A 22,284-nucleotide genomic window follows, 5' to 3' on the forward strand; every position below is an offset into this window, starting at 1 on the left:
ATGTTCGCCTTCTTCCAATCACGTATAACCCGTACACGCCACACGCACGCGGGTGGACTCGCATGAAGCACGTACATCGCCAGCGACTCCCTTATGACCACAGGGGGAGACGGAGAGAGAGGCAGATGTGTGTGTGTGTGTGTGCTGCGCGCCTCCCTCCAGGTCACGGCGACAACAGAACGTCGCACACCGCGGCGATGACGGCACAGCGAGAAAGGCACATCGTCGACCGAGAAAGAGAAGGCGTCGCCGAGACGCCACGGCTATGTACACACGGGAAAGTAAACACATCACGAAAGACGGAGGCACGTCGGCGAGAGAAGACTTCGGAAGCCGCACGGCTCAAGGATGCCGTGCGTGTATGCGGACGCGCATGAGAAGGAGGTTGAGGACGCTGAACGGTGGGCAACCAAGTTGCTGCTGCACGTGCCATCGCCAGGTCAGTCTTCCTCCACGCGTTGGTTGAGAAGCTCTTGCCGGGCGGAGGCGAGGTAGCTTCGGATTTCATCCGCCTGCATCTTCTTGAAGCCCAGCGCCTGGTCCTGGCACAGCCACGAGCGATGTAGAGCCTCGCCAGCGATCAGGTCACGCGTGACCTCGGGTTGCAGCTCAAAACGCCTTGTCTCATACTTCAGCTGACAAAGACGCGCGTGGCGGTACTCCTTCGCCATCGCCGCCACAAGACTACCGACATACAGCCGCTGCAGCCGCTCCACCTCCATCCGGTCATCCCGCTCACTTTCCTCCAGCAAGAAGATCTGGTAGAGTTGCTGTTGGATGTGCGCGAAGTACGCAAGGCGCATCACTCGGTCCTCCTTTTCTGCCGCGGCGGCTTCCTGCGTCTCGCGCATCACCTGCCGCCGCCGCGCCGCAATCCAGTGTTGCCCCTCGGAGTTTTCAATCTGCTTGCGGCACCGCGGCTCCTCGGCGAAGGCCAAAGAGCGGCGGTGCAGCACCTCCAGCACCTGCATCACGTCGCGCAGAAAGTGGTGGTAATTTTTTTGTATGCCCCAACGCCACACCGCCTCCTCCTGCATTAAGCCAAGGGTGTTCGCGTCGCGGAGGGCCGCCATGACGGGGAACAATGTCTTTTCCTCACTCAACACCATCTGCATCAGCTCTTCCTGCTCATGGCGCACGAGCTGCTGCCGAAGCTCGCGCTCCCACATGGCCAGCTCGCATATCAGCTGCTCGTACTTGGTCGTTGGCGTTGTGAGCTGTTGGGCAGCAGCGGCGGTTTCGTCGGCGGAGAGACGACGGTAGAAAGAGTGACGGGGACATGCGAAACAGTCGCTACCATCTCTTGTGCCTGTATCCGTGCTCCCTGCAGTGGCGCTGCCGTCGCCGCTGTGAGGTGACTTGTCCGGCACAACACAAGTGCCGCTGCCTTTTAGGTTGTGGCTGAATGCCTTTCTGCCTTCCCGTGCGCACAGCACCGAGGGCGAGGTCAGCGACGCCATGTCAAGGGCCGCCGGGGAGCTGTGGCCCTGCGATTGCTGCGGCGAGACGCATAGCATCGCCCAGCCTATCTGAGCACGTCTGTGTGCTCGAGGGATGAGGGTGGGAGGGGCGTGACCGACGAATAGAGCGGGGGCGACGTCAGCATAGCAAGAGCGGCGCTCTGACGCACAGACGGTGCCGACGCACGGATGGGTGGCGTGCGTGTGTGTGCACGTGTGTAGCGGAGGAGCTGATCTGACGTGCAGAGGCGCACACAGGCACGGCAGAGAGAGAGAGAGAGAGAGAGAGAAAGAGTCGGAGGGGGAGAGAGAGACCGGGAGGGGTGAAGGCGAGATGCTTAGAGAAGCGGACGAAAGGAGGACGCGGAAGAGCGACTGAAGCGGGCACGAGTGCATGGACAGAGTTTGCTTCGCTTGCCCCCCTCTCTCAGCTCTCTCTCTCTCTCTGTGGCTGCTGCGCAGGTGGCCCGTGCCCCAGCGGCGGAGTCGAAGCCGGGAAAAAGTGCGCCCCCCAACACGGCTCAAGACAGGGCACGTCTGCGGGCAGAGGAGAAAGGATGTCTCAGAGGGGGGCACCTCAGCGTGGGGCCAGATGAGTACTGCTACAACGCGGAGGTGAGTTTGGATGCGCACCCGTGGGAAGTCCTGCGCGACGACTGTTGAGGGGGTGATGGACCCGGCAACGACCTTGTTCCAGGTGCTTCTTTCCATGCACCGGGGCCGCTAGACTCGCAGCGCCTCTCCGCTGCGCTCCCATCCCTTTCAAGAGTCCATTCCTTATGTGAGGTATTTTCCAACGCGTCCACTCCGCGACCGTGCAGCATCCGTCACAGGCCCCCGTCATCCGGTGCGAGGCAGCCGCCAGACACGCGCGGTACAACAGTGCGCTGACTCGGTCACCGCAGCAGCGTCCTCCAGGGCCCGGCCGCCGACATCAGCAGGAATACGTTGCTCTGACCTCGCCACGCCGTGAGTGCCTGGGCCCCGCCACCCACCAGCAGTGGTGCGGCGTTTGCCCGGGAATAGAGGTGGTGGTGGTGGTGGTGTTGGCCTGTGTGCGTGTGCATGCGAGAGATAGCGCGCACTGTGGCGCCCTCCCCCTCCCCCGCCCCCTTCTCGCCCGTCATCAGAGACGGAGGCACATTGTGAAGAGAGAAGAGAAAGGCCTATTGCCGATAATAGGCAGGCTGGGCGGTTTTGGCAGGTGCGCGAAGGTTACGAGCGAAGCAGAGGCGATGCTGTTGCGTCACACACACACACACACACACACACACACACACACACCGACAGAGGGGAGAACAAGCGACAGATGATGCAGCGGGGAAGGAGTGGGGTGTGCGTGGGGCGACATGAAACTGACATACCGACGTAGGCGTGGAGTGGAGAGCGTGCGCAGGGAAGCCCACAACAGTCACCAGGGGTAGTCGCACAAGAAAAAGGCAGCAGAGGAAAGCAGAAAGCCGCAGCCGAAGAAAGAGGTAGAAAACGAAGCAGAGATGTGTGCATGTGTGTGTGTGCATGTGTGTGCATGTGTGTGTGTGCGTGTGTGTGTGTGGAGGGGGTGGGGGAGGGCCGGGAAGAAGCGTTCTAGCGACTATATGACGACCACAATTGCAGTGACGATATTCCCCATCTACCCCCCCCCCCCCCTTCCCCCCCACACACGCACCCACGCTCGTGCATCAGAGATATTTTCGTACTTGCATATCCACGATTGCGGCGAGATGGGCCAGTAGCGCCATGTTGCTCATCGCCATCGGCTGCCCCTGCCCAGCGACAGACGCGGGGGGTGGCGGCCGTACCGCTGCTGCAGCAGACTCACCACGAGGCCTCTTCAAGGCGCGCTCCGTGTCGTCGCGTTGCGCGTCTACGACGCAACAGTACTGCTTAACTTCGAGAACAGTGTCGCGCACTTCTGCCACCTCCGCGAGGAAGAGACGGAGGTCGGCACGCAGGGCGGCTGACGTGGCTGCAGATGCCATACACGACATAAGCGAAGGCAGCAGCGGCTCCGTGGACTGCCGGCGCTCAGAGCCTGTCCGCGGTGATGCTTCTGCTGCCGCGGCGACCAGGTACGAGAGGACACGTATTAGAGAGGCGCAGAGTACGTTCCACGACTCGCTGACGACGCTGCCATCGCTACATCGTAGACTGCCCCCATCCTGCGGCCGCGGCCTCTTCGTTCCGATCGGCTCCGCCGCTTCATTTTCGATCACTGCCGGCGTTGGCACCGCTCTGAGCGGCCGTCGATTGTCGTCGGCGCTGGCGCTGCTGGAACGGTGTCCTTCGATTCGTGCCGACTGCATGTGCACTTCGCGCACGTGTCTGTCGGGTCTGCATAGCAGCATTGCCTCCGCACACTCTTTGGTCAGCCTCATCAGCCACAGCAGGAGGAGCCTGAAGCTGTCCGCGTCAACGGAGCCGAGGAGGAGTCGGTGGGTGACCGGCAATGGGCACGCTGCGTCCAGCACGCGGTACCGTATGAGCTGCGCAGGGGTGGGGAGCTGCAATGGAGGTGGAGGTGTGTGCGGAACGTCTCCCGCCCCGCCGATGATCTGCGGCACTGGCACCGCAATACTAGTTGGGAAGGACCACGGGGGAGGGTGTTGATCAGAGGACTTGTTGACTCTACGGGGGTCGTACGAGGAGGCGCGCACCTCACGCCGGGAGGCGTCGCGCCCGCCCTGGCTCATCGTCTCGGCTTCACTGGCGTTCTCATCAGTTCCCTTCTCGCTGTTGCCGCCAAAGTCTGACGGGGCTGTGGTGGCTGACCACAGCTGCAGCAGCTCCCCCAGTGAGTAAAAGACCATGCCCGAGTGCAGCTTCAAGAGTGATGACGCCGATGGCAGGGTAAACTCGCCTGTGTTCGCATCAGAGCCCATCGACGCTTCTGAGATGGGCGAGCGACCGGCAACCGGGAGGGCGCTGTCCGTTGTCGCCGCGGCAGCGGCGGCTGCGCCTTCACGCCACCACGAGAACATACCCACTGCAGCTTCCGCGAGGCACTGCAGCAGGCGACACTGCTCCTTGAGTCGCTGCTGCAGTTGCAGCTCTTCTCGGTAAACTCGCATGAGCTCTTGCTGGTGTGCGACGTGTGACATCGGAGCTGGTGGGGGCAGGGGCGGAGAAAAGCTCATGTGATAGAGGAGGTGTGCATGTATACATGTATGTGTATGTGTGTATGTGTGTGTGTGTGTGTGTGTGTGTCTGTGCGTGTGCGCAATAGGGGAGGGGTGCAGAGGTGTGCCAAGGGGGCCGTTCAGCAGACACACGAGACCACGGAGGAGGCAGATGCTGGCAGGAGTTAAGCAGTAGCTCAATCATGAAGACGCAAGACCCCACGACCCACACCAATAGGCCGACAGGCACGCCCACAACCTCTCGGGTGAAAGGTTTTTTTTTGGGGGGGGGGAGGGGGGGGGAGTGGGCGAGCAGAGAGGGGTAAGAGCAGCCGCCGACGACAGCAACGGGTGCACCGTCACACAGGGAGGTGCCCAACAAGGAGGAGTGCATGGGAAGACATCATGCCGATCCTGTGTGTGTGTGTGTGTGCGTGTGGATGGGTGGGTGGGTTAGCCGCGTTACCTTTTCATAACTTTTCCGAAAAGAAGATGAAGCGAAGAAACGAGAGAGAAAGAGGGAGCGCGCGCGGGTGACTGCTCGCGTTAGCTCTGCCCATGGAAGGCGTGATGACTGGGATCTCGCTTCATCTGTGCCTGATGAGCAACGACAGGGGTGCGCGCAAGGAAAGGGAGAGCGAAGGCGGCAACCAACTCCCACACCGGTACACCGAAATAGGCACCGATCCGCTGGTACGCACACGACTGCACACGTGCAACGACGCAACCACGCACACCGGGTCCATCTATCAACCGCGTGTCAGCTGCCACCCCGAAATCACGGCGGTTGTGCTACGCGTCTGCTCCGTTCTTCTGCAGCTTCCCTTCATCGACTCAGTCCACCCGCCTGCGCGCGCAGACGGGGGCCGGAGGCGACGATGTAAAGCACAGAGCGAGAGAGAGAGAGAGAGAGAGAGGGGGGCATATACACACGCACGCACATGTGAGTAGAAGTGAGCGGGATGACAGTGACAGTGATGAGAGCGTGGTCAGCCGGTCTTAGTAGTTCAGCTTCGTGCGGCGCCAGTGGCGGCGCTTCTCGTTCCACTTGATGCGGTTGCCCGTGCGAAGGCGAATCCAGTACGGCACCGGCTTGTTCTGGTTCATCTTCTTCGCGTACTTCTTCTTCACAGCAAGGGGCTTGAAGCGGCCCATGATTGCGCAGTGGAGGGAATGAGTGTGTGTGTGTGTGTGTGCTGTAGACGGGAAGGTTGGGTCGGTGGGGCGTTGCTGAAGTGGTGATGGGCCGCTACGCAGACACACACGCACAACAGCAGCAGTAGCGTAGATACGGCTCTCGCTCTCTGTTCCCCGGATGAGTTGACGTGTGTGTGTTTGTGTGTGTGTGTGCAGGTGTTGTAGAGCGGCAGGGGATGAGCGGGAGGGAAGCGAAGGAGGGAGGTGATGCAGACAAGAGTCCAATATATATACCGCGCCACATTGCGGAAATAGGGAGGCCGATGAGGAGGGGTGGGGGAAGGCCGCAAATAATAGGCGGCTACGTGCACGTGCGGCTGCCGCTGCTCTGAATTCCCGCTACCGCACAAGGCGAGAGGGAAGGAGGAGAGGGGCGTCTGCAAAACGTGTGAGGTGCGGCGCACGGAGAGGGCTGCATCGGCGTGTTGGGCGTCGAGGGGTGCGCGTGAGGGCTGTCGCCCCGCGTGCGCATGTGCAGACGCTCGTGCGCCGCCGACGCCTGCAGCTTGGATCTCACTTGGGTCCACATCCTTGTTCTGTTGGTGCTCTGCAAAGCCCAACCCAACATCCAACACGAATACAGCCAGACAACACACAGTCACCCCCTCCCCTCTGCCCTGCCCTGCACGCGCGCCATCTTATAGAAGGCCACGCGCGTAAGCTCGGACGGCCATGCAAGGCTTGAGCGAGAGAAGACGAAAGAGAAAGAGGGCGGAGAAGCACAGACACTCTTACTCTAACTGGCACATCCGAGGCAAGTGACACCGCCCCGCACGCACACACGTACACGCCGCCCTACGAGAGGGGGGGGAGGAAGTGGAACGGAGAAGGGAAATCGTGGGCGGACGGGCACCGACGTGCAAAAACCACACGTAAGAGAGGAAACCACCACCACACCAGCCACGCACGCCGCATCTCCAGCACATCGGGGGTGGGGTGGGGCGCATCTCGACCCCTCTGCACGCCTTTCGGTTGCGCCGCGAATCAGCTTCTCCCTGTCACCTCAAAGGATGTGGAGGGCAGTGGAGGGTCCCCCACCTGGCCGCTTGCAAGGGATCGCAAGAGGGGACAACGATAAGCGCGCCTGCTGATGATGAGCGGCTCCCTCATGTGGGCGCCAGGTCTTTACAGCACCTGCACATTGTCACTTACCAAGCGCAACTGCTGGCTGAAGGGCACCGCGTTGCCGTTCTGGGTCGACACCACCTCCACCACATTAACGTGCGCGATGCTGACCTGTGAAGAGAGGGCAACGCGGATTGGGAAGAAGAGCTCCTCGCCGCTGGCGCCGTGGTCACTGTCCGCGACGATCTCAATGTTGCCGCTCGTATTTTGGTGACCATCCACGACGTCGATCGTCCAGATCACGTGCTGGCCGTCCACCGCCTGGTACGTGCCTGTTGACGGCTGCACATCTTGCAGGCTGGCACCGTAGAGGGGGATGACCAAGCGCACGGGCTGCAGCGGCCGCGTGTTCGGGTCGGCCACCTCGTACTCGATCGTAATGCTGCTAGACTCCGGCCAGCACGTGAAGTTAATCGGAGCGGTGACGGAGGAGTTGGAGAGACGCCATCGTAGAATGGTGACCGGCTGCTGCACCGGAAACGGCTTGCCGTCCGCCATGGTGAGCACCTGGTCGCTGGCAAACAGCGTCTTGTTCACCTTGGCGTGCGCGCGGAACGTGAAGGCGTCGCTCACCGGTGCCAACATGAGCTTGATGTGGTCCTGCTGCGGGTCTGCCACGAGGACGGTGAGCTCACCCTTGATGTCTATCGGCGTCGGCTCGCCCTCACGCTGCAGCGTTGCGCTCATCTTCTCTTCAACGGTAATGTTCACCGCCTCCTGCGGCACCATAGCAACCGGTAGCTCCACTGCGTTACGCCCCATCGCCACCGGGTCACTCGCCTCACCAAGCGCGTCAGGCGCCTGCGATGCTGTGATGCCCATCTCCTTCTGGATCTTGCTGGTGATGTCGGTCTTGCGTGCCTTGCCAAGGCACATGCCGCTTCGCGGCGCTGCCGCCATCTTAAGGGGGGCGGATGTGTGCGAGCTGATCGTCGCCGAAGGCGCCGGGTACGTCGTCTCCATGCCACCAACGCCGCCGGTGTACAGGCTCATGTTGCCGCCCGCGGCAGAGCTGCTGCCGAAGCCGCCGTAGTTCGGGTCATCAGAGCTGATGCCGCCGTACATGCCACCAGTCGGGCCGCCGCCAGCCATGCGTTGCTCGCGCATCTTGCGCGCGTGCTCAGCCGTAATCTTCTTCGCCTCTGCAATTTGCCGCTGCTTCTCCTCGAGCGCCATGCGCTCCTCGTACGAGTCCATCTCGAGGTACACGCGAATCTGCTCCACGGTGCTGTTCTCGCGCTTCCCGCACACCACTACCTCGTCGAGGGCGAAGAACACCTCGAAGGAGTGCGCTTCCAGCGAGGCCTCCGTGATGCCCTCTGGCACGTACTCGGGAATCAGCCGACCCATGAGATGCAGCGTGGCCAGGTCCTCGACGATGTTGCTCTTCGTTGTCGTGACCAACACCAGGAAAAGTTCCTCGATGGGCTGGTAGACGTAGCGCACCGTGCCAGCGTCGATGTACGTGACCTGCTTGCTCATCGACGACTCGAGCAGCCGCGGAAAGGCGGAGAGAAGACCTTCGATGCGGACGCGGCTAATGTCCGTGAACTGACGCGCGAGCACGATGCGGCCCTGCTTGTTTACAACTCCGGCAGAGATGACGGTCATCTTCGCGACAGCCTGCAACCAGGGCGGGATGTGCGATACAGGAGAGAGACCGAGAGAAAGGAATGCAACAGCGAAGGGGGGGGGGAGGAGGAGGAGAGAGGCGTTAGCCCATCTGATGACGACGGCGATGATGTGGGCGCTGCCAACGAAAAAACAACAAGAAAGGAGGAAGTGATAGCAAGCAAAAAAGGGAAGTTGATGCGATGCACGGCTGCGACGAATGCTGCGGACCCGTCGTTGTTATTGCACCCCCACATGCAAGCGTGCACATGTGGTGGCGGTGGACAAGGGAAGCGAAAAGTGGTGGTGGTGTGTGTGTGGGGGGGGGAAGGGAGAGGAGGGGCAGGGGAAAGAGAAGAGCACACCAAGGATATAAACACGTAGGGAGAGGAGGCTATGCATGGGGTGAGCTGCCTGCTCTTACCTTAACGGCACGGCACGCCACGCTTCCTCCCTTCGCTTTCACCATCGACAAGGGCCATGCGCACACAGGCGCCCTTGCCTTCCATCCGAAAGGAGAGCGGCGGCTCGCACCGTGCATCAGGGTGGAGGGTGGGTTGGTGGGGTGGCGAGAGACGGAGACAGAGAGAGAGAGAGGCGACTTGCCCCATCTCTGAGCCCATCGACTTTGACACAGACCTCGTCTTGAACTCTGCCTTGCCATGATGCGGATGCCGCACGTCAGCCCCTCCTCCCCCCTCCTCCCCCCCCCCCCCCACCGGCTTGCCCCTTCGCTAAGCTGCCCCTCCCTCCCTCCCTCCCATCGACTGTTTCAATTCTGTTTCTTTTTTTTTTCTTTAGGGGCGCCTTCGTGGCTTGCTCGCTGTGCGGACAACGTCCCCTTCACTTTCAAGCATATACGTCTACATGAGCACACAAAGCCATAGGGCATGCCTCTCCCACGCGACCTAGAGGGGGCGGGAGCGGGAGCGAGAGACGCGATATTAGAGGCGCTGCGCCTCTTCTCTCGACGCCGACGGCAAACACGTAGGCTAAACACATGAAAGACGGGGGCGGGCGAGACAAACAAGCCCCCTTTCGTCGTCTTTCCTCCTCCCCTCTTCGGTGTCGTCGCCGGCGTGGCGCCTCAGCTACACGGTCGGAGACGGTGGCTCGCCGTTGGACATGACTGGCTCCGTCGCGGCGCAGAGGATGGCGCCGCCCTCCAGCGTAGTGTGCGGCGAGGATGGACCACTCGATTGCAAGCGCATCTGCAACAGCGACTGTGCCAGCTCATCATCGGCTCGCTGCTCCTCGTAGCTGCGGAGTGGCAGCGGTGGTGGCAGGGTGGAGGCGTGGCGGCAACTCGGAGGGCCACTGCTACCCTCGTGACTGTGCGCAGCTGCCATCACCGTGGGCGTGCTCGCATAGGTCAGCTTTTGATCTGCCGCGCCGTCTTGCGCGTTCTCCGTGGCGGCCACCGCGGGCATGAACGTCGCCACAACAGCCGTCTTCTGCCCGGTGTTGTCCGGCACGACTCTGGAAAGATCGTTCGTGGACACGGTCGCCGCCGTGCGCAGCCCACTGTTCACGCTTGGCGGCACCGCGGCGGAGGCCTGCGTTGGCGATACATCATGACCGTCCATCAGCTGCGTGTGCATGGGGTGAAGCGCTTCACCCTTGCCTTGATTGAAGTCGTCGCTGTCGTTGCGAGGTGGGCTTCGTGCAGCCGCACCGCCGTCACTGCTGTAGTGATCCGCCATGTCATCGTACCTGTACTCGCCGACGTACTCGTCGTCCATGTCGAGGTTTCTGTACACACTCGCATCCTCCTCAAACCATGTCATACCACGGTCCCAGTATCGCTCCACCACGAAGTCTGTGTTCTTCATCGCTCGCAGCTCAGCCGCGGCGTTGATGACTGCGAGCCGCTGGTGCTTCGGCTGGTAGCGCATGGTCAGCCCCGGCTTACGTGGCAAAAGATGGCTCAGGAAGGGGTTCCGCGTGGTGTCGAACAGAACCTGCTGCAGTGTGACGTTCTCGTAGCGGTCGAGGGCACCCTCCTCCTGCACGGCGCTGTTGCGGGTGTTGGGACTGCGTCGCTGCTCCGCTGCGTCGTCTTCGCTCTCGTGCAGGTTGTCGGAGCCGGCATACACGTGAGAGGGGGAGGCGCCGGCGGGCGCAACGCTAGCCGACGAGGATGGGGGTGATGCGTAGACGTTCGTGCCTGCGTTGCCGCCGGACACCTCCGCGGCGTGCTTGGGCGGGAATCTCCGTAGCGGCGTCGTGACTGTCGGCGCCGACGTCGCCTGCTGCACCGCTTCCTGGCTGTAGAAGTGATGGGCGTTCTGTGCGAAGTGTCGCACGTTCGCCAGCGACGCCGTCCACTTGCGGGTCTGCACGTAGACGTAAATTGTCAGCCCCACTCCTATGCCCAGCGCCAGCGAGCACATGACAACGCCGCCTTTGTGGGCGCGGAGGCTCATGAGGAGCACGCCACACGCCTCGGAAAAGCAGTACAGCCACATGACGCAGCGGATGACCTGCGCTGCCACGCCGAAGTCGGTGCAGTCGTGCGCGGGGGACAGGGTGGGGCGATAGCGGTCGCACTGCTTTGCGCGCTGACTCCAGTAGCGCACAAAGAAGTAGCAGACGACGAGGAGGCCGAGCAGCGGCGCTGTCATGTGGAAGAGAAGGCCCATGGACAGCACCATCAAGTCGAAGCTGAGCAGCCGCGGGAACTCGAACTCGCAGGGGAGAAAGAGGGCGTCGTAGTTGCGCTGGATGTGCGCCTGCCCGCGGAAGAGCAGCACTTTCAGCATCCCTACGGGGTCAAGCAGGTCAACCCACGTGGAGAGGCACGTGGCGGTGATGACCTTGGCGTAGAAGTAGCCGTTGCTGGGCGAAATGCAGGAGACGAAGAAGTTGATGATGGCGTCGTGGTCGGAGTTGGCGAGGAGGTCTGCGAGGCGGCTCACAGCACCTTGGAAGGCGGCCTGAAAGATGACAGCCGTGACGACCATGAAGATGTACTGCATGTAGAGCTGGCCACCGTCGCACTCGGTGCGGTTGAAGGCGCCCATCGCGCGGACCAGGAAACGGATAATATGCGGCAGGGCAATGTTGAGGAGGGCGAGCGCGCCGACGGGCAGGTAGGCATTGATCAGCGACCTCATCCACTTCGGCAGTTCGGAGTACTTTCGCAGCACCGCTATGCTTGAAATCTCCGACAGTTGCTCCAGCGAGCCCAAGATACTGATTGGGATGGACCAGGTCAGGAGGAGGACGACGTACAGCAGAAAGATGAGGACGAAGCGCAACCAGAGCGAGCAGCGGCCGGCGGTGAGACTGCTCTGGAAGATGCGGCCCGGCGGCCCGGCAATGGTGGCGGTCAAAGACGAGAAGAGGCCCCCAAAACGAGCCGTGAAGAGCTGCGTGAACTCGTGTGCGCACAGCGAGTCCTTGAAGACGACGAAGGCAGCGCCGGCGACTTGCTGCTGCGGCACCCGCTCCAGCGCCATGTTCATGTCGCGCACACGGCGGAAGAAGACGGCCTCGTAGTACGGCACGGCCGGCATCTTGTCGCAGCAGGCTGGAAACGGGGCGCGCATCATCAACACGGCGTCTCTCCCGTCGTCTGCATGGCTGTCGTGCCTCGCTGCCACGTCGTCAAAGGTGATATCACCGTTGCTCACCACCACGCTTGCCGTTCGCCCTGGAAAGAGCCGAGCATTGCTGAGGCTGCGGTGGCCTCGCCACACCGTGGCCGATGCCCGTGTCTCGTGCCGCAGCATCCGGCGACGCCGCAGCGCCTTCTCGTCCGCGATGGCCTCCTGCAAGTTGGCCATGGCCGCCTCCGTTGCTGCGATGATTTCAAGCGTTCCGAGCGGCGGTTCACGTGTGATCAAAATCTGCTCCACATTCTCCGGCTCCGTGAAGGCGGCGTCGGATCGGCGAACCACGTAGTAGTGCATGCGAGCGGTGGAGAAGAGGCAGTTCAGCCCTGGACAGTCGCACACAACGTAGCTGGATTCACTGTCACTCTCCCCATTAAAGCCGTTGCTCTTGCCGAGCCGCGCTGGTGGATCGCCCGTGCCCTCGCCACACCGCCGCTGGGCTCCGCTGCCGGGACTTGTTGCCGCCGTCGCCGCCAGCGAGTTCGCCGCGGAGGGGGAGGGCGACGCGTTCGGGAAGTAGACAGAGAGCCGAAGAAATGCTTCCCGAAATGCGTGGTCGGTGCAGACGTCGGTCGAGTCGAGCCCACGAACGCACACGACACGGTAGCCGAGCGCGTGGCGCATCTGGTTCGCCATCACGGCCTCCGCGTACTTCCCCACTTTCTTGAGGTACAGGAGAGTGAGGGAGACGAGAACTACGCAGAAGCAGAGGTTTAGCATCCCCACCCCCATCCACCGCTGGCTGCGTGGGCTAATGTTCAGCACCGTCAAGTCGTAGAGGCCGTGCAGCGCCACTACGCCGCAGCCGAGGCCGTCGCCGCGGTAGTAGCAGTACGGCTTGCGCAGCTCGCACCCTGTCGCGTTGTTGTCCTGGCTTTTGCAGTCGTGGATGTCGCGCTGGATGAGGGTGCGCTCCATGTAATTATCTTTCTGCGCGATCACCATGATCCACACGGTGAAGAGTTCGCCGAGGAACATGAGGGAGAAGAAGAACTTTAGGGTGAAGAGGTAGACGGCGACGAGGGGGTCGACGGCGGTCTTGGGCAACGCTTGCAAGGACGCCGTCTCGCCGTCTGAGGTGCCGGGTAAGCTTCTCCGGCTCCATGACTCTTCCAGGGCGCCGTAAGACCGCAGTGAGGGTCTGTGTCGGGGAGAGAAGTCCGGTAAGCCCGCTGCGGCTGAGGCTCCGTCTCCGCCGCAGCGCTCTGACCCTGGCTGAGCAGCGAGACTCCCGTTTCGGCGGCGATGCACGGGGTAGGACGGCGCCTGCAGTGGTACGAAGGACCGATCGCTCGTCTGCCGCGTCGGTAGCGTGGGGGTCTGGTAGTGCACCGGCGATAGAGCGCTGTATTTGCGGTCGCGTAGCGAGGGCTCCTCGATGCTGATCCAGTCTTGCCACGTAGGCCGCACGAAGAAGGTGGAGAGGTACGGTAGGCTGATGCCAAGCCGCTTGCGTCGCGTGACGGAGTGGCCATGGCTGCCGTGCGGGTGTACCGTGTGCTCTGCGAAGACGATTTCAGTGAGCGGCGAAGACGGCGACGGCGATACATTGAACAAGTCTCCCTGCGTCACACGCCGCGCCGCCGCGACGGCTGCCGCAGAGGCAGCTCTAGTGAGCGGCGCTGGCTCTAAGGTATGGTTCGGTCGATAGAACCGCTTGATCCACAGGATGGGGGTGTAGCTGAGGAATGCCATGCACCCACCAAGCACGACGAGCAAGATGCCGCCGGCGATGAACGATAAGTAGATACCCTGGTCATCGTACTTGGCATCGGGGGGGAGGGAGCTTGGGATGTTCATGGTGGGAAGCTAACGACGTTGGTTTGCGTTGCCCGGGGCTGCACGTTCACGCGACGGACGAGTGCACAACACACACAGTGAGACAGACAGACGGACGGACACGGGCGATCACATGGGGGTGTAGATATGCAAAGTCTGGGGAGGTGTGTGTGTGTGTGTGTGTGTGTGTGTGTGTGTGTGTGTGTGTATGTCAGGACGACGAGGAAGCACACGCGGAAAGAGGGAGTGGGGTAAGAAGCCAATGGCTGCGCACGATTAAAGGGAAAACGAATGGGCGATACGGGCAACAGCACGTGTGACGGTGATGGGCGTATGGGCAGAGGTTGGCAGAGAGGGGGGGGAGCTGGATCGGGTGTGCCGACGTAAGGAGAGAGGGACAGAAAGCCGAGGCGGCTGCAGATACCTATACCGTAGAGCGCGTGTACGTGTGACGGTGCATCCCATGTGGGGTACTTACGAACGGAAGTGTGCGTGTGTGCGCGCGCTTGTGAGGATGGAGAGAATTAGGGATGAGGAGTCGGTGTGCACGGAGAGGGAGTCCGCCAGCGCAACGGCCCACCCCACACACGCACGCGACCGTGGGGATTGCAGAAGGAAAACCAACAGGAGAGGCACAAGAGTGACAGGGATGACGGCGACACGAGTACGAATGAGGAGACGGACACACACACACACACACAGACACGCACACAGACAAGACGACGGGCAGTGCGTCGCTGCGGTTCAGCAGAAAGTGGTGGAGATCCTGCAAGATCGTGATGGCGGTGGGGGGAGAGGGAGGGGGGGGGAGTTGCGGGTAGACAACGACACTTCAGACGCACAGAGAGAGAGAGGGAAGTGAGGGTGGCGGCGATGCCGTCGCGTGCCGTCGTACACGCGCACATGCGTATGCATACACACACCTACCCTACCGCCGTGACTCGAGAGGGAGAAGCAAGGTGGTGGGTGGGGTGGGTGGGGCACTGCTGCTGCTACTGGCTTGAGGGCACTCCTCAACTAAGCGAGAGGGAGGGCACGTGTGTGGCTGGGTTGCTTTTGAGAGGTTGCTTGTGTTGCTTTCTTGGTTCTCCCGGTTTTGGTTTGGATACATGGTTGACGGCTGTGCGCGATGATGCCGCCTGTGCTTGCGTGTGCTCTCTCGCTCTCGCTCTATCCGTGAGAGTAAGCCAGATCACACAGAGGACCGACTCGATGTCCGTGGCAACTCCACGCCAACGCGACCCTCACGCGGGGTGAACAGGCACATCCATGAGCGCAGACACACAGAAGAGCACACGCTCACTGGAGGGCAAAGGGTGTTCCACCGCCGCGAAAACTGTACATGCCCTCGCTGCATGCAGAGCATGAGAGAAGGAGACGGGGTAGGGTAGGGACGAGAAACCAAACAGGCGAGAAGGGGGCATACACGAAGGACAGGAGACATGGGGTCCATCCGACACGGTCACTGCTGCGGTTGCTTCTCCTCACAGCTGATACGTTACATGCTTCGCATGCGTCTTGGCTGCCTCCGACACCGCCGTCGTTTTTTCCTTCAAGGAGCTCTTCAGCGGCTGCGCAGGGGAGATGGAGAGGGGCGCCGCGGCTGCAGCGGCATCGGACGGGGACAGGGCCGCCATCACACCGGTGCCATCCGCGGCTTGGCGATGCTGCAGCTGGAGTTGCGGCGGCTGCTCGCAGTAATGTGCGTCCAACTCTGCAGGCGCTTCTTCGACGCTCACGGACCGCGAGTCGGCTGCAGGAGACGACCCCGCCGTCCCCGTCTCTGATATCGCCATCGACGCCTGGAATACTGCAGCGGGCGACGACGATGCCGACATCAGTGTCGGCGCCTCTCCTTCGCCACAGTCCACTACCACCGCGTACTTGGACGGATGCCCCTCGATGTTGCCAAATGGGGCGACGAGCGCTATGAAGGCGTCAAGGCCGCGCACGACATGACCGATGCAGCAGTGGCGGCCGTTGAAGGCGCGCTCATGCGCCGCCGAGGTGGTGATGAAGAACTGGGACCCGTTCGAGTTGGGGCCGTTGTTCGCCATGGAAACGAGCCCGATTTCGTTATGGCGTCGCTTCTTGAATTCATCCGGCAGCCAAGTGCGGCCAGCGCTGCTGTAGCTGTTCGTGCCGCCAGGCTTCACGCGCATGGTGATGTCACCCCCCTGCACGCAGTAAGAGGGTATGATCTTGTGGAAATACGTGCCGCAGTAGCTAGGGGTGAGGCCTTGGAAGCAGTACACCTGCCCCTGCCGCGTTGACGACTGCCCGTTACAGAGGCGGCGAAAGTTTGCGCAGAGCTGCGGGCACTCGTCGTCGAAGAGCTCGATCTGAAGAAACAAGCTTGCTTCCTCGGGGGTGCCGGCGCCGGCGGTAGAGGCGAGCAAGTCCTGGCGGCCCTGCACCTGCGTGCCAGCCAGCGATGGGACCACCGGGAACTGCGTGAAGACCGCCAGCTTCATCCAGCACATAGTGCGGGCTGGCCGTGTGATGTGGCTCACGTAGCAGGTGCCCGAAAGTGCCGAGCCGGGGGTCACAGTGCCCCCAAGGCGCCGCGTCGACAGGGGGTTCATCACGCACGTTGCCTCTCTGCAGATGTACCCGTGAGCTTGTGTGCCGGTGACGAGCGGTGAGAGAGCGAGAGCGCACCAATGCAGCGGTGCGTACGAGCCACTGGGCAGAGAGAAGCGAAAGGGATACGGAGAACGACAGCAAGAACAGAGTACTCGATCATGTGGGCGAGAGGGGGGGGTCGGGGTGAGGAGGCTACGAGGAGAGAGAGAGAGGCTGAAAAGACAAGAGAGGTGGATGCCGGGGGAAGGTGGGAGTGTGGAGCTGCTGCTCACATCACGCAGGCGCGTCTGCCTCAGCCCTTTCAAGTGAGCATCCAACGCCTTCCTTGGGTTTCACTGCGATCGACACACGCGTGCAGTCGACATACAGACCCCACCACGCGCGCGCTCTCTCGCCCTCGCCTGCCAATGACAAGCGGCAGTCCCACCGAGACACCGGGCGAACACTCGATTCTTGCGCGTCCCCACTCTTTGCGAACATGCGTCTCTCCGTCGCCACACCTGCCCTCCCCGCCATCTAACCTTCTTCCGCCTCTTCGTCTGCCATGGCTACAGAGCCACCCGGCAGCAAGCGAGGGAGGGAGAGAGAGCTCTTCCGATGGAGCGTTAGGCAGGAACTTTGCATCCGCCGTAGTGCTCAAGGAGGAGGGCGAGGCGATCGGCCCGCCTGATTCTCCCTCTCCCCCCTCCTCCTAGAGCACGTCCATCACATACCCTCCTCCCCCACTCCTTCCCCAGACTGCGGCAGCCCGCCAGTTCCTACGGACGTAAACCCAGGTTGTGTGTTGGGTCCGCTCAGTGGTTGCGTATTTCTGTGGAAACAGGGCAAAGCCAAAACACAAGACACAGACACATGCGGACATTGATCTCTCGACCCAACGGATGGGCGTGCCCCCCCCCCTCCCCACCCGCCTCGTGTGCCCTACGCCTCAGAAGGGACTTGTGAAGCGGGCCTTCCGTTTCCTCGGTAACGTGATGCCTCGCGTGCTTTCCAAGAACGCCTTCATATTCGTGTGCATGACGGGCCGAGGTGGGTGCAGGGAGCCCGGCTGTGGCGCAGATGAGGCGGACGACGCACTGGCGATCTCCTCGCTCGTCGACGGAGGCGGCGAAACCGCCTCCGTCGGCTTGACACCGGCGGCCTCCACCGCCGAGGCGCGCAGCGTGCCGTCAGAGAGGAAGGGGGATGTAATGATGAGCGGCTCCTTGCTCAGGTACTTGGCCACGTCCGCGAACGAGCATGCGTGGCGCACCCGCGGCTGGCCGCGCGGATACTGCACCAAGACATCCACTCCAAAGGAATGCAAGATGGACGCGGCGTGAAGGTAGCAGGCACGCTCGGCATCCTTACGCTTGAGCGACGTGCCGATGGCGATGGCGTACACGGGTCCCATTAATGGGTGCGGCGGCAATGATACGGCCGAGGCGTCGATCTTGTGCGACATCTCTGGTGATGGCAGCACAGCGCTACTGGGGATCGGCACCTGCAGGAAGCTGGTGTTGTGCAGGCTGTTCTGCCGTCCGTAGCCCCTTATGATGTTGTGTGGCAAGAGATTCATGGCAAACTGGGTGGCCCACGCCTGTGTCTCGGCGATGTTGTCTTCCACGACGGCGTCGCCCGCGCCGGCCGCTGCTGCAGCACATTGTACGGCCCTCGACGCACCGCTGTTGCTCTGGATTCTCTGCTGCATGTTTCGACTGCGCAACAGCTTTCCCAGGCATTCCTGCAAGTAGTTCTGCACGGCCATGCGCACCTGATTGCCGATTTCGACGAGCACCTCCTCACTGGCACCACCGAAAAGGCAGTAGTCCTCGGGAATGCGCAGCTGCATGGTGTGTAGCGTGTCGGTAATGTTGGGCAGCAGGCGAATGTGCGAACCCTCTACTACGTACGTCGGCAAGCGCAGCACACCGCCGTCGCTCGTCCCCGGCGACCTCTCTGCCGCGCTGGGCAAAGGCGGTGGCGGCAGCCCAGAGAAGCTCCGCGGTACCCGCGCGTGCTTCAGCGATCCTTCGTCGGCAGGAGAGGTGCGCTGCAGTACCATGCCGAGTGCGGCACGACGCTGTAGGTACCGTCGCTGTCGCTCCGGGTCGACGCACAGGGGGACGCCGAGAGTGCACAGCGTGTCGAGTGCGTGCAGGGAGCACACCTGCACGGCCATCTTGCGCGTCTTGCCGATGCCGAGACCACCCCGGATGCCGAACCGTCGCGGAACTGGCAGGAGTGTCGTTGCCTGGAAGACGTTGTCCATGTTGAACAGCACAAAGAGATGCGTAAAGCGACTCTCTGCGACGTGCGCCTGCCATTCTTGGAGCAGCTGCTCCGCCTCCTCGAGGAGCACCGCCGGCGGGTTGATCTCCACCTCGTCTTCGGTCTGCGAATTCAAGTGCTGCATGGCCACAATGATATGCTCCGAGTCTGACCAGCGGTGCCCCAGTTGCCGCCGCGCCTCCGGCCCCAGCCACACATCATCCGTCCCGATTTGGATCTTCAGCGGCAGCGGAAGCGCGTCGTGCGGGTTCGGTGGTGTGATAGCGCCAGTGAGGGGGTTCATGGCCCACCGCCCGTAGCCAGCCACCACCTCGGCGTGCCGTGCCTGCCGCTGTGGGTCGGCTGGAAAGAGCGGATGCCCCAGTGCATCCAGCAGCAGCTCCGCGTGCATGGCGGCGAGGTGGATGGCCATCGGCTCTGTCTGCGCCTTCCCCTTCGCTGCAATGGTGAGACCTACAAGTCGCAGCTCCGCCTCCACCATGCGCTGCGGACTTCCCGCTGACCCAGAAGCAGAGCGCACCATGAGATGCTCCTTGAGCGTTGTGTTATGCTGGGTGTAGTAGTCGGTGATCCGCGCCTCGGCGCAGGGGCCGTCGTACACGATGGGCAGCACGAGCGCGTCATGCGGAGTGGGGGAGCAGCGCATATCGCGGTCATTCACCATCGACCACATGCCGTTTTCTGTGGGGTCAAACACCTGCCCTAGCGTGGCGGCGGCGGCAGTGCCATCACTGCCCATAGCACCACCCTGTGGAGTCGCGCTAACATCTCCCTGCGCCACGGCCCCCCCTTCCCACTGGCACATCCAGGGGTAGTAGACACTGCTGGCGTACGTCCGCACTCGCTCGGCATGCTCTTCATCCGTGTAGTGAAACACCAACTGTGCGTAGTCGTCAATAGGGTCGTGGCGGCGCAGCACAATCTTGGTCGATTCGAAGCTCGTCGCCGCGCCGGCGGTGGCGGGGCTGGCTGACGCCGAGTCGTCCTCTCCAGCACCACTCTCTGCTGATTCCGCCGGCAGCGCCTGGCCAGCTAGCGGCCCCTCCCGGGGTGCTGGTGGTGTCCGTGCCAGATGCGACCTCTGCACCCGAGGCGCTGTCACTGTTGCTGCCGATGCTTCGCCTCGTTCAGCCGTATACCGGTGGGACTGCGAAGAGGCTGCCGCATCAGCAGCGGCAACTTCAGTGGCAACCGAGAAGACCGATCGTGCCGACGCAGCGCCGGGTGCGTTAGACGACGTGTGCATGCGGGAGCGCAGCAGGCGCAGCGGGGGTGGAATGGGCGTCCCGAGCGGCTTGATGGGGTCGTCGGGGTAGGGTGCGTAGCGGCCCTCTTCTTTTCGCACGGCGTCCGCGTGCTTCTGCTGTGCTGTCCTCAGGCGGAAGAGCTGCACGCCGAGTGCGTCACACACGCGCTCGGCGTGCATGGCAGCGAGCAACTCGGCTTCCTTCGCGTCTTCTGCAACGCCTTCGGCCACGCGCGAGCCATGCGGCTCCGGCAGCGGCAGCCGACACGTCGCCGCGAAGAGTGTCGGCCCTGTCGTACTTCCGGTGACCGCCGCTGCCTGGGCCGGCGTCATGACACGCACGTGAAATACCGTTCCAGTTCTGTGGCCCATCCGCCGCACAAAGTTGGAGATGCGCCCTCGCGCAAACGCGTCGATCGTGTGAGCGTCGCAGTAGTCCTCCTGCCGCTGCACGGCACTGACCGGCACGCCGGTTTCCGTCTCACCGCTGCCGCTGACGACACGCGCAGCGGATGCTGTGGAGGCACCATCGCTGTCGTACTCGCGGCCACCCGCAGCGGAGGTGGCGTGAAGCTGTGCCGTGAAGAAGTCTGTCGCACTCACTTCGCGCTGCCGCTGATGATGATGACAGTGGGGATGCGGCACACAATGGTTTCTGTGGCCTGGGAAAGGCGTTTCCCTGTGCACCTCCGCATGACGCACTGTGGCGGTCGTGGACGTCGTCGACGGGGATTCCTCGGCACTCACCACCTCGATCTCTATCGCGTCAAGTGAGATCATCTCCGGCTCTGCAGCGGCTGCGGCGGTCGCCGCTCCTGCCGATGACGGCGGTTTCCACGACGAGGACGAGGACGCAGAGGAGCAGCACGTTCGATGGCCGACGAGTAGGGCATGGCTTGAGACTCCACCAGCAGACGCGGTGAAGCCGCGACAGTTGCTGCTCCTTTGGATGCGCAGTACAGCGGCGTTGCGCGTGTGCTGCAGTGCCGTTTCCCACGATTCCATGAGAGGGACCCACCTATTGGACTTTGTAGAGAGGGGCAGAACACGCCACAGAGAACGCACGCGGTGCTTCAACGGCGCATGTGCTCCCACAGTCGTCACCGGCGGATGCTGCATGGTGACGTTGAATCGCGTGCTTCGCAGGAGGTGGCGTGCGTATGTGGGGGCGGGGGAGGGGGGGGAAGGTGCTACGTTGAAACACCGCGAGGCTTCTGGCCTACTCGCGACACTGCTCTCCCAATGCCACACGTCGGCAGGGTGCTTCTCGGCTCCTTCCTGTCTTTCAATGCGCTCTCGTATTCGCTGGGGTGTACAGGCATTTGGTGCGCCCACCACCGCTGTCGCTGCTGCGTCGACTTGGGAAGTCGCCTCGCGGTGTACCCGGCCGCCTGGAAGGGAGGTGGAGGGAGGGAGGGAGGGGGGGGGGAAGGGACGGAGGAGAGGTGTGCATGCGTACGCCCCGTCTGTTTGAGTGTGAGGGAGCGTGGAGTCCAAAGTAGCGCCGACCTCGCCCTCGCTAACCGACGTGTGTGTGTGGTGGTGGTGGTGGGGGGGGGGGAAGTGGCGGTGGTGATGAGGGCCGCAGAAACAGGCAAACCGAAAGAGAACAAAATGGTGGCGATAACGCTAAGGGGGATGGGGCGCGGCGCACAGACACAGATGGCAGAGGCAGTTGCTTATCGAGACATGAATGAGGCGATTGGGCAAGAGGTTTCGACGCGCATGCATGCCGACACCCATCCGCCCACCCACACGTACTTGCAGCCTTCCATGAAGCGTGACACCGCCATGGTTTTGTTTCGTCTTGATGGACACCTTCCGCTGGGTTTCCTGCGCCACTCTTGCGCCCACGCAGTCACGTCTCCCCCTTGCCGGGCAGGGAGGAGACGCCGTTAGCGTGCGTGCGGGATGAACACGTGCGGCGCCTCGTTCGTTTCACCGCCTTCAGACGACACGTTGAACAGATTAGCCACACCCACTCTCTCGCATGCATCAGAGAACACTAACCGCGCATCCTCTGCTACCGCTAACGTGACGCGTAGACGCACAAGGCGAGACGTCATCACGAGGGGAGTACCGAGGAGAAGCGGCGGCGGCGGCGGTGGTGTGCGTGCGTGTGTGTGTGTGGGAGAGGGGATGGAGGGCTCAGGAGACTCGTGGAAGTAGATAACCACTGGCGTACATCCACACACACACACACACACACATATATATATATATATTCGATGCACGCACACACAGACTAGCTGGCACTTCAAGTCGATCAAACA

The 22,284-nt window shown here is 62.3% G+C and overlaps 7 protein-coding genes across 7 annotated transcripts; all 7 read right to left on the reverse strand.

Annotated features, from left to right (window-relative positions):
- Window positions 1-440: 440 nt before the first annotated feature.
- Window positions 441-1,169, reverse strand: LMJF_16_1150 (conserved hypothetical protein; the record flags this gene model as incomplete). Its single annotated transcript, XM_001682144.1, has 1 exon — window positions 441-1,169. One exon carries the CDS (start codon window positions 1,167-1,169, stop codon window positions 441-443), a length of 729 nt encoding a protein of 242 aa, XP_001682196.1.
- A 1,973-nt stretch (window positions 1,170-3,142) lies between these two features.
- LMJF_16_1160 (hypothetical protein) lies at window positions 3,143-4,597 on the reverse strand (the record flags this gene model as incomplete). The annotated part of the gene is made up of 1 exon (XM_001682145.1): window positions 3,143-4,597. The coding sequence occupies one exon, from the start codon at window positions 4,595-4,597 to the stop codon at window positions 3,143-3,145; it is 1,455 nt and encodes a 484-aa protein (XP_001682197.1).
- A 981-nt stretch (window positions 4,598-5,578) lies between these two features.
- On the reverse strand, window positions 5,579-5,734 carry LMJF_16_1170 (putative 60S ribosomal protein L39; the record flags this gene model as incomplete). The annotated part of the gene is made up of 1 exon (XM_001682146.1): window positions 5,579-5,734. One exon carries the CDS (start codon window positions 5,732-5,734, stop codon window positions 5,579-5,581), a length of 156 nt encoding a protein of 51 aa, XP_001682198.1.
- Window positions 5,735-6,901: 1,167 nt separating this feature from the next.
- On the reverse strand, window positions 6,902-8,512 carry LMJF_16_1180 (putative delta-coat protein; the record flags this gene model as incomplete). The annotated part of the gene is made up of 1 exon (XM_001682147.1): window positions 6,902-8,512. One exon carries the CDS (start codon window positions 8,510-8,512, stop codon window positions 6,902-6,904), a length of 1,611 nt encoding a protein of 536 aa, XP_001682199.1.
- A 1,091-nt stretch (window positions 8,513-9,603) lies between these two features.
- LMJF_16_1190 (conserved hypothetical protein) lies at window positions 9,604-13,929 on the reverse strand (the record flags this gene model as incomplete). Its single annotated transcript, XM_001682148.1, has 1 exon — window positions 9,604-13,929. The coding sequence occupies one exon, from the start codon at window positions 13,927-13,929 to the stop codon at window positions 9,604-9,606; it is 4,326 nt and encodes a 1,441-aa protein (XP_001682200.1).
- A 1,463-nt stretch (window positions 13,930-15,392) lies between these two features.
- CYP13 (putative cyclophilin 13) lies at window positions 15,393-16,493 on the reverse strand (the record flags this gene model as incomplete). The annotated part of the gene is made up of 1 exon (XM_001682149.1): window positions 15,393-16,493. The coding sequence occupies one exon, from the start codon at window positions 16,491-16,493 to the stop codon at window positions 15,393-15,395; it is 1,101 nt and encodes a 366-aa protein (XP_001682201.1).
- A 929-nt stretch (window positions 16,494-17,422) lies between these two features.
- Window positions 17,423-21,130, reverse strand: LMJF_16_1210 (conserved hypothetical protein; the record flags this gene model as incomplete). Its single annotated transcript, XM_001682150.1, has 1 exon — window positions 17,423-21,130. The coding sequence occupies one exon, from the start codon at window positions 21,128-21,130 to the stop codon at window positions 17,423-17,425; it is 3,708 nt and encodes a 1,235-aa protein (XP_001682202.1).
- Between the last annotated feature and the right edge of the window lie 1,154 nt (window positions 21,131-22,284).

Source organism: Leishmania major, chromosome 16, assembly GCF_000002725.2.
Source record: "Leishmania major strain Friedlin complete genome, chromosome 16".
NCBI classification, from domain to species: Eukaryota; Euglenozoa; class Kinetoplastea; order Trypanosomatida; family Trypanosomatidae; genus Leishmania; species Leishmania major.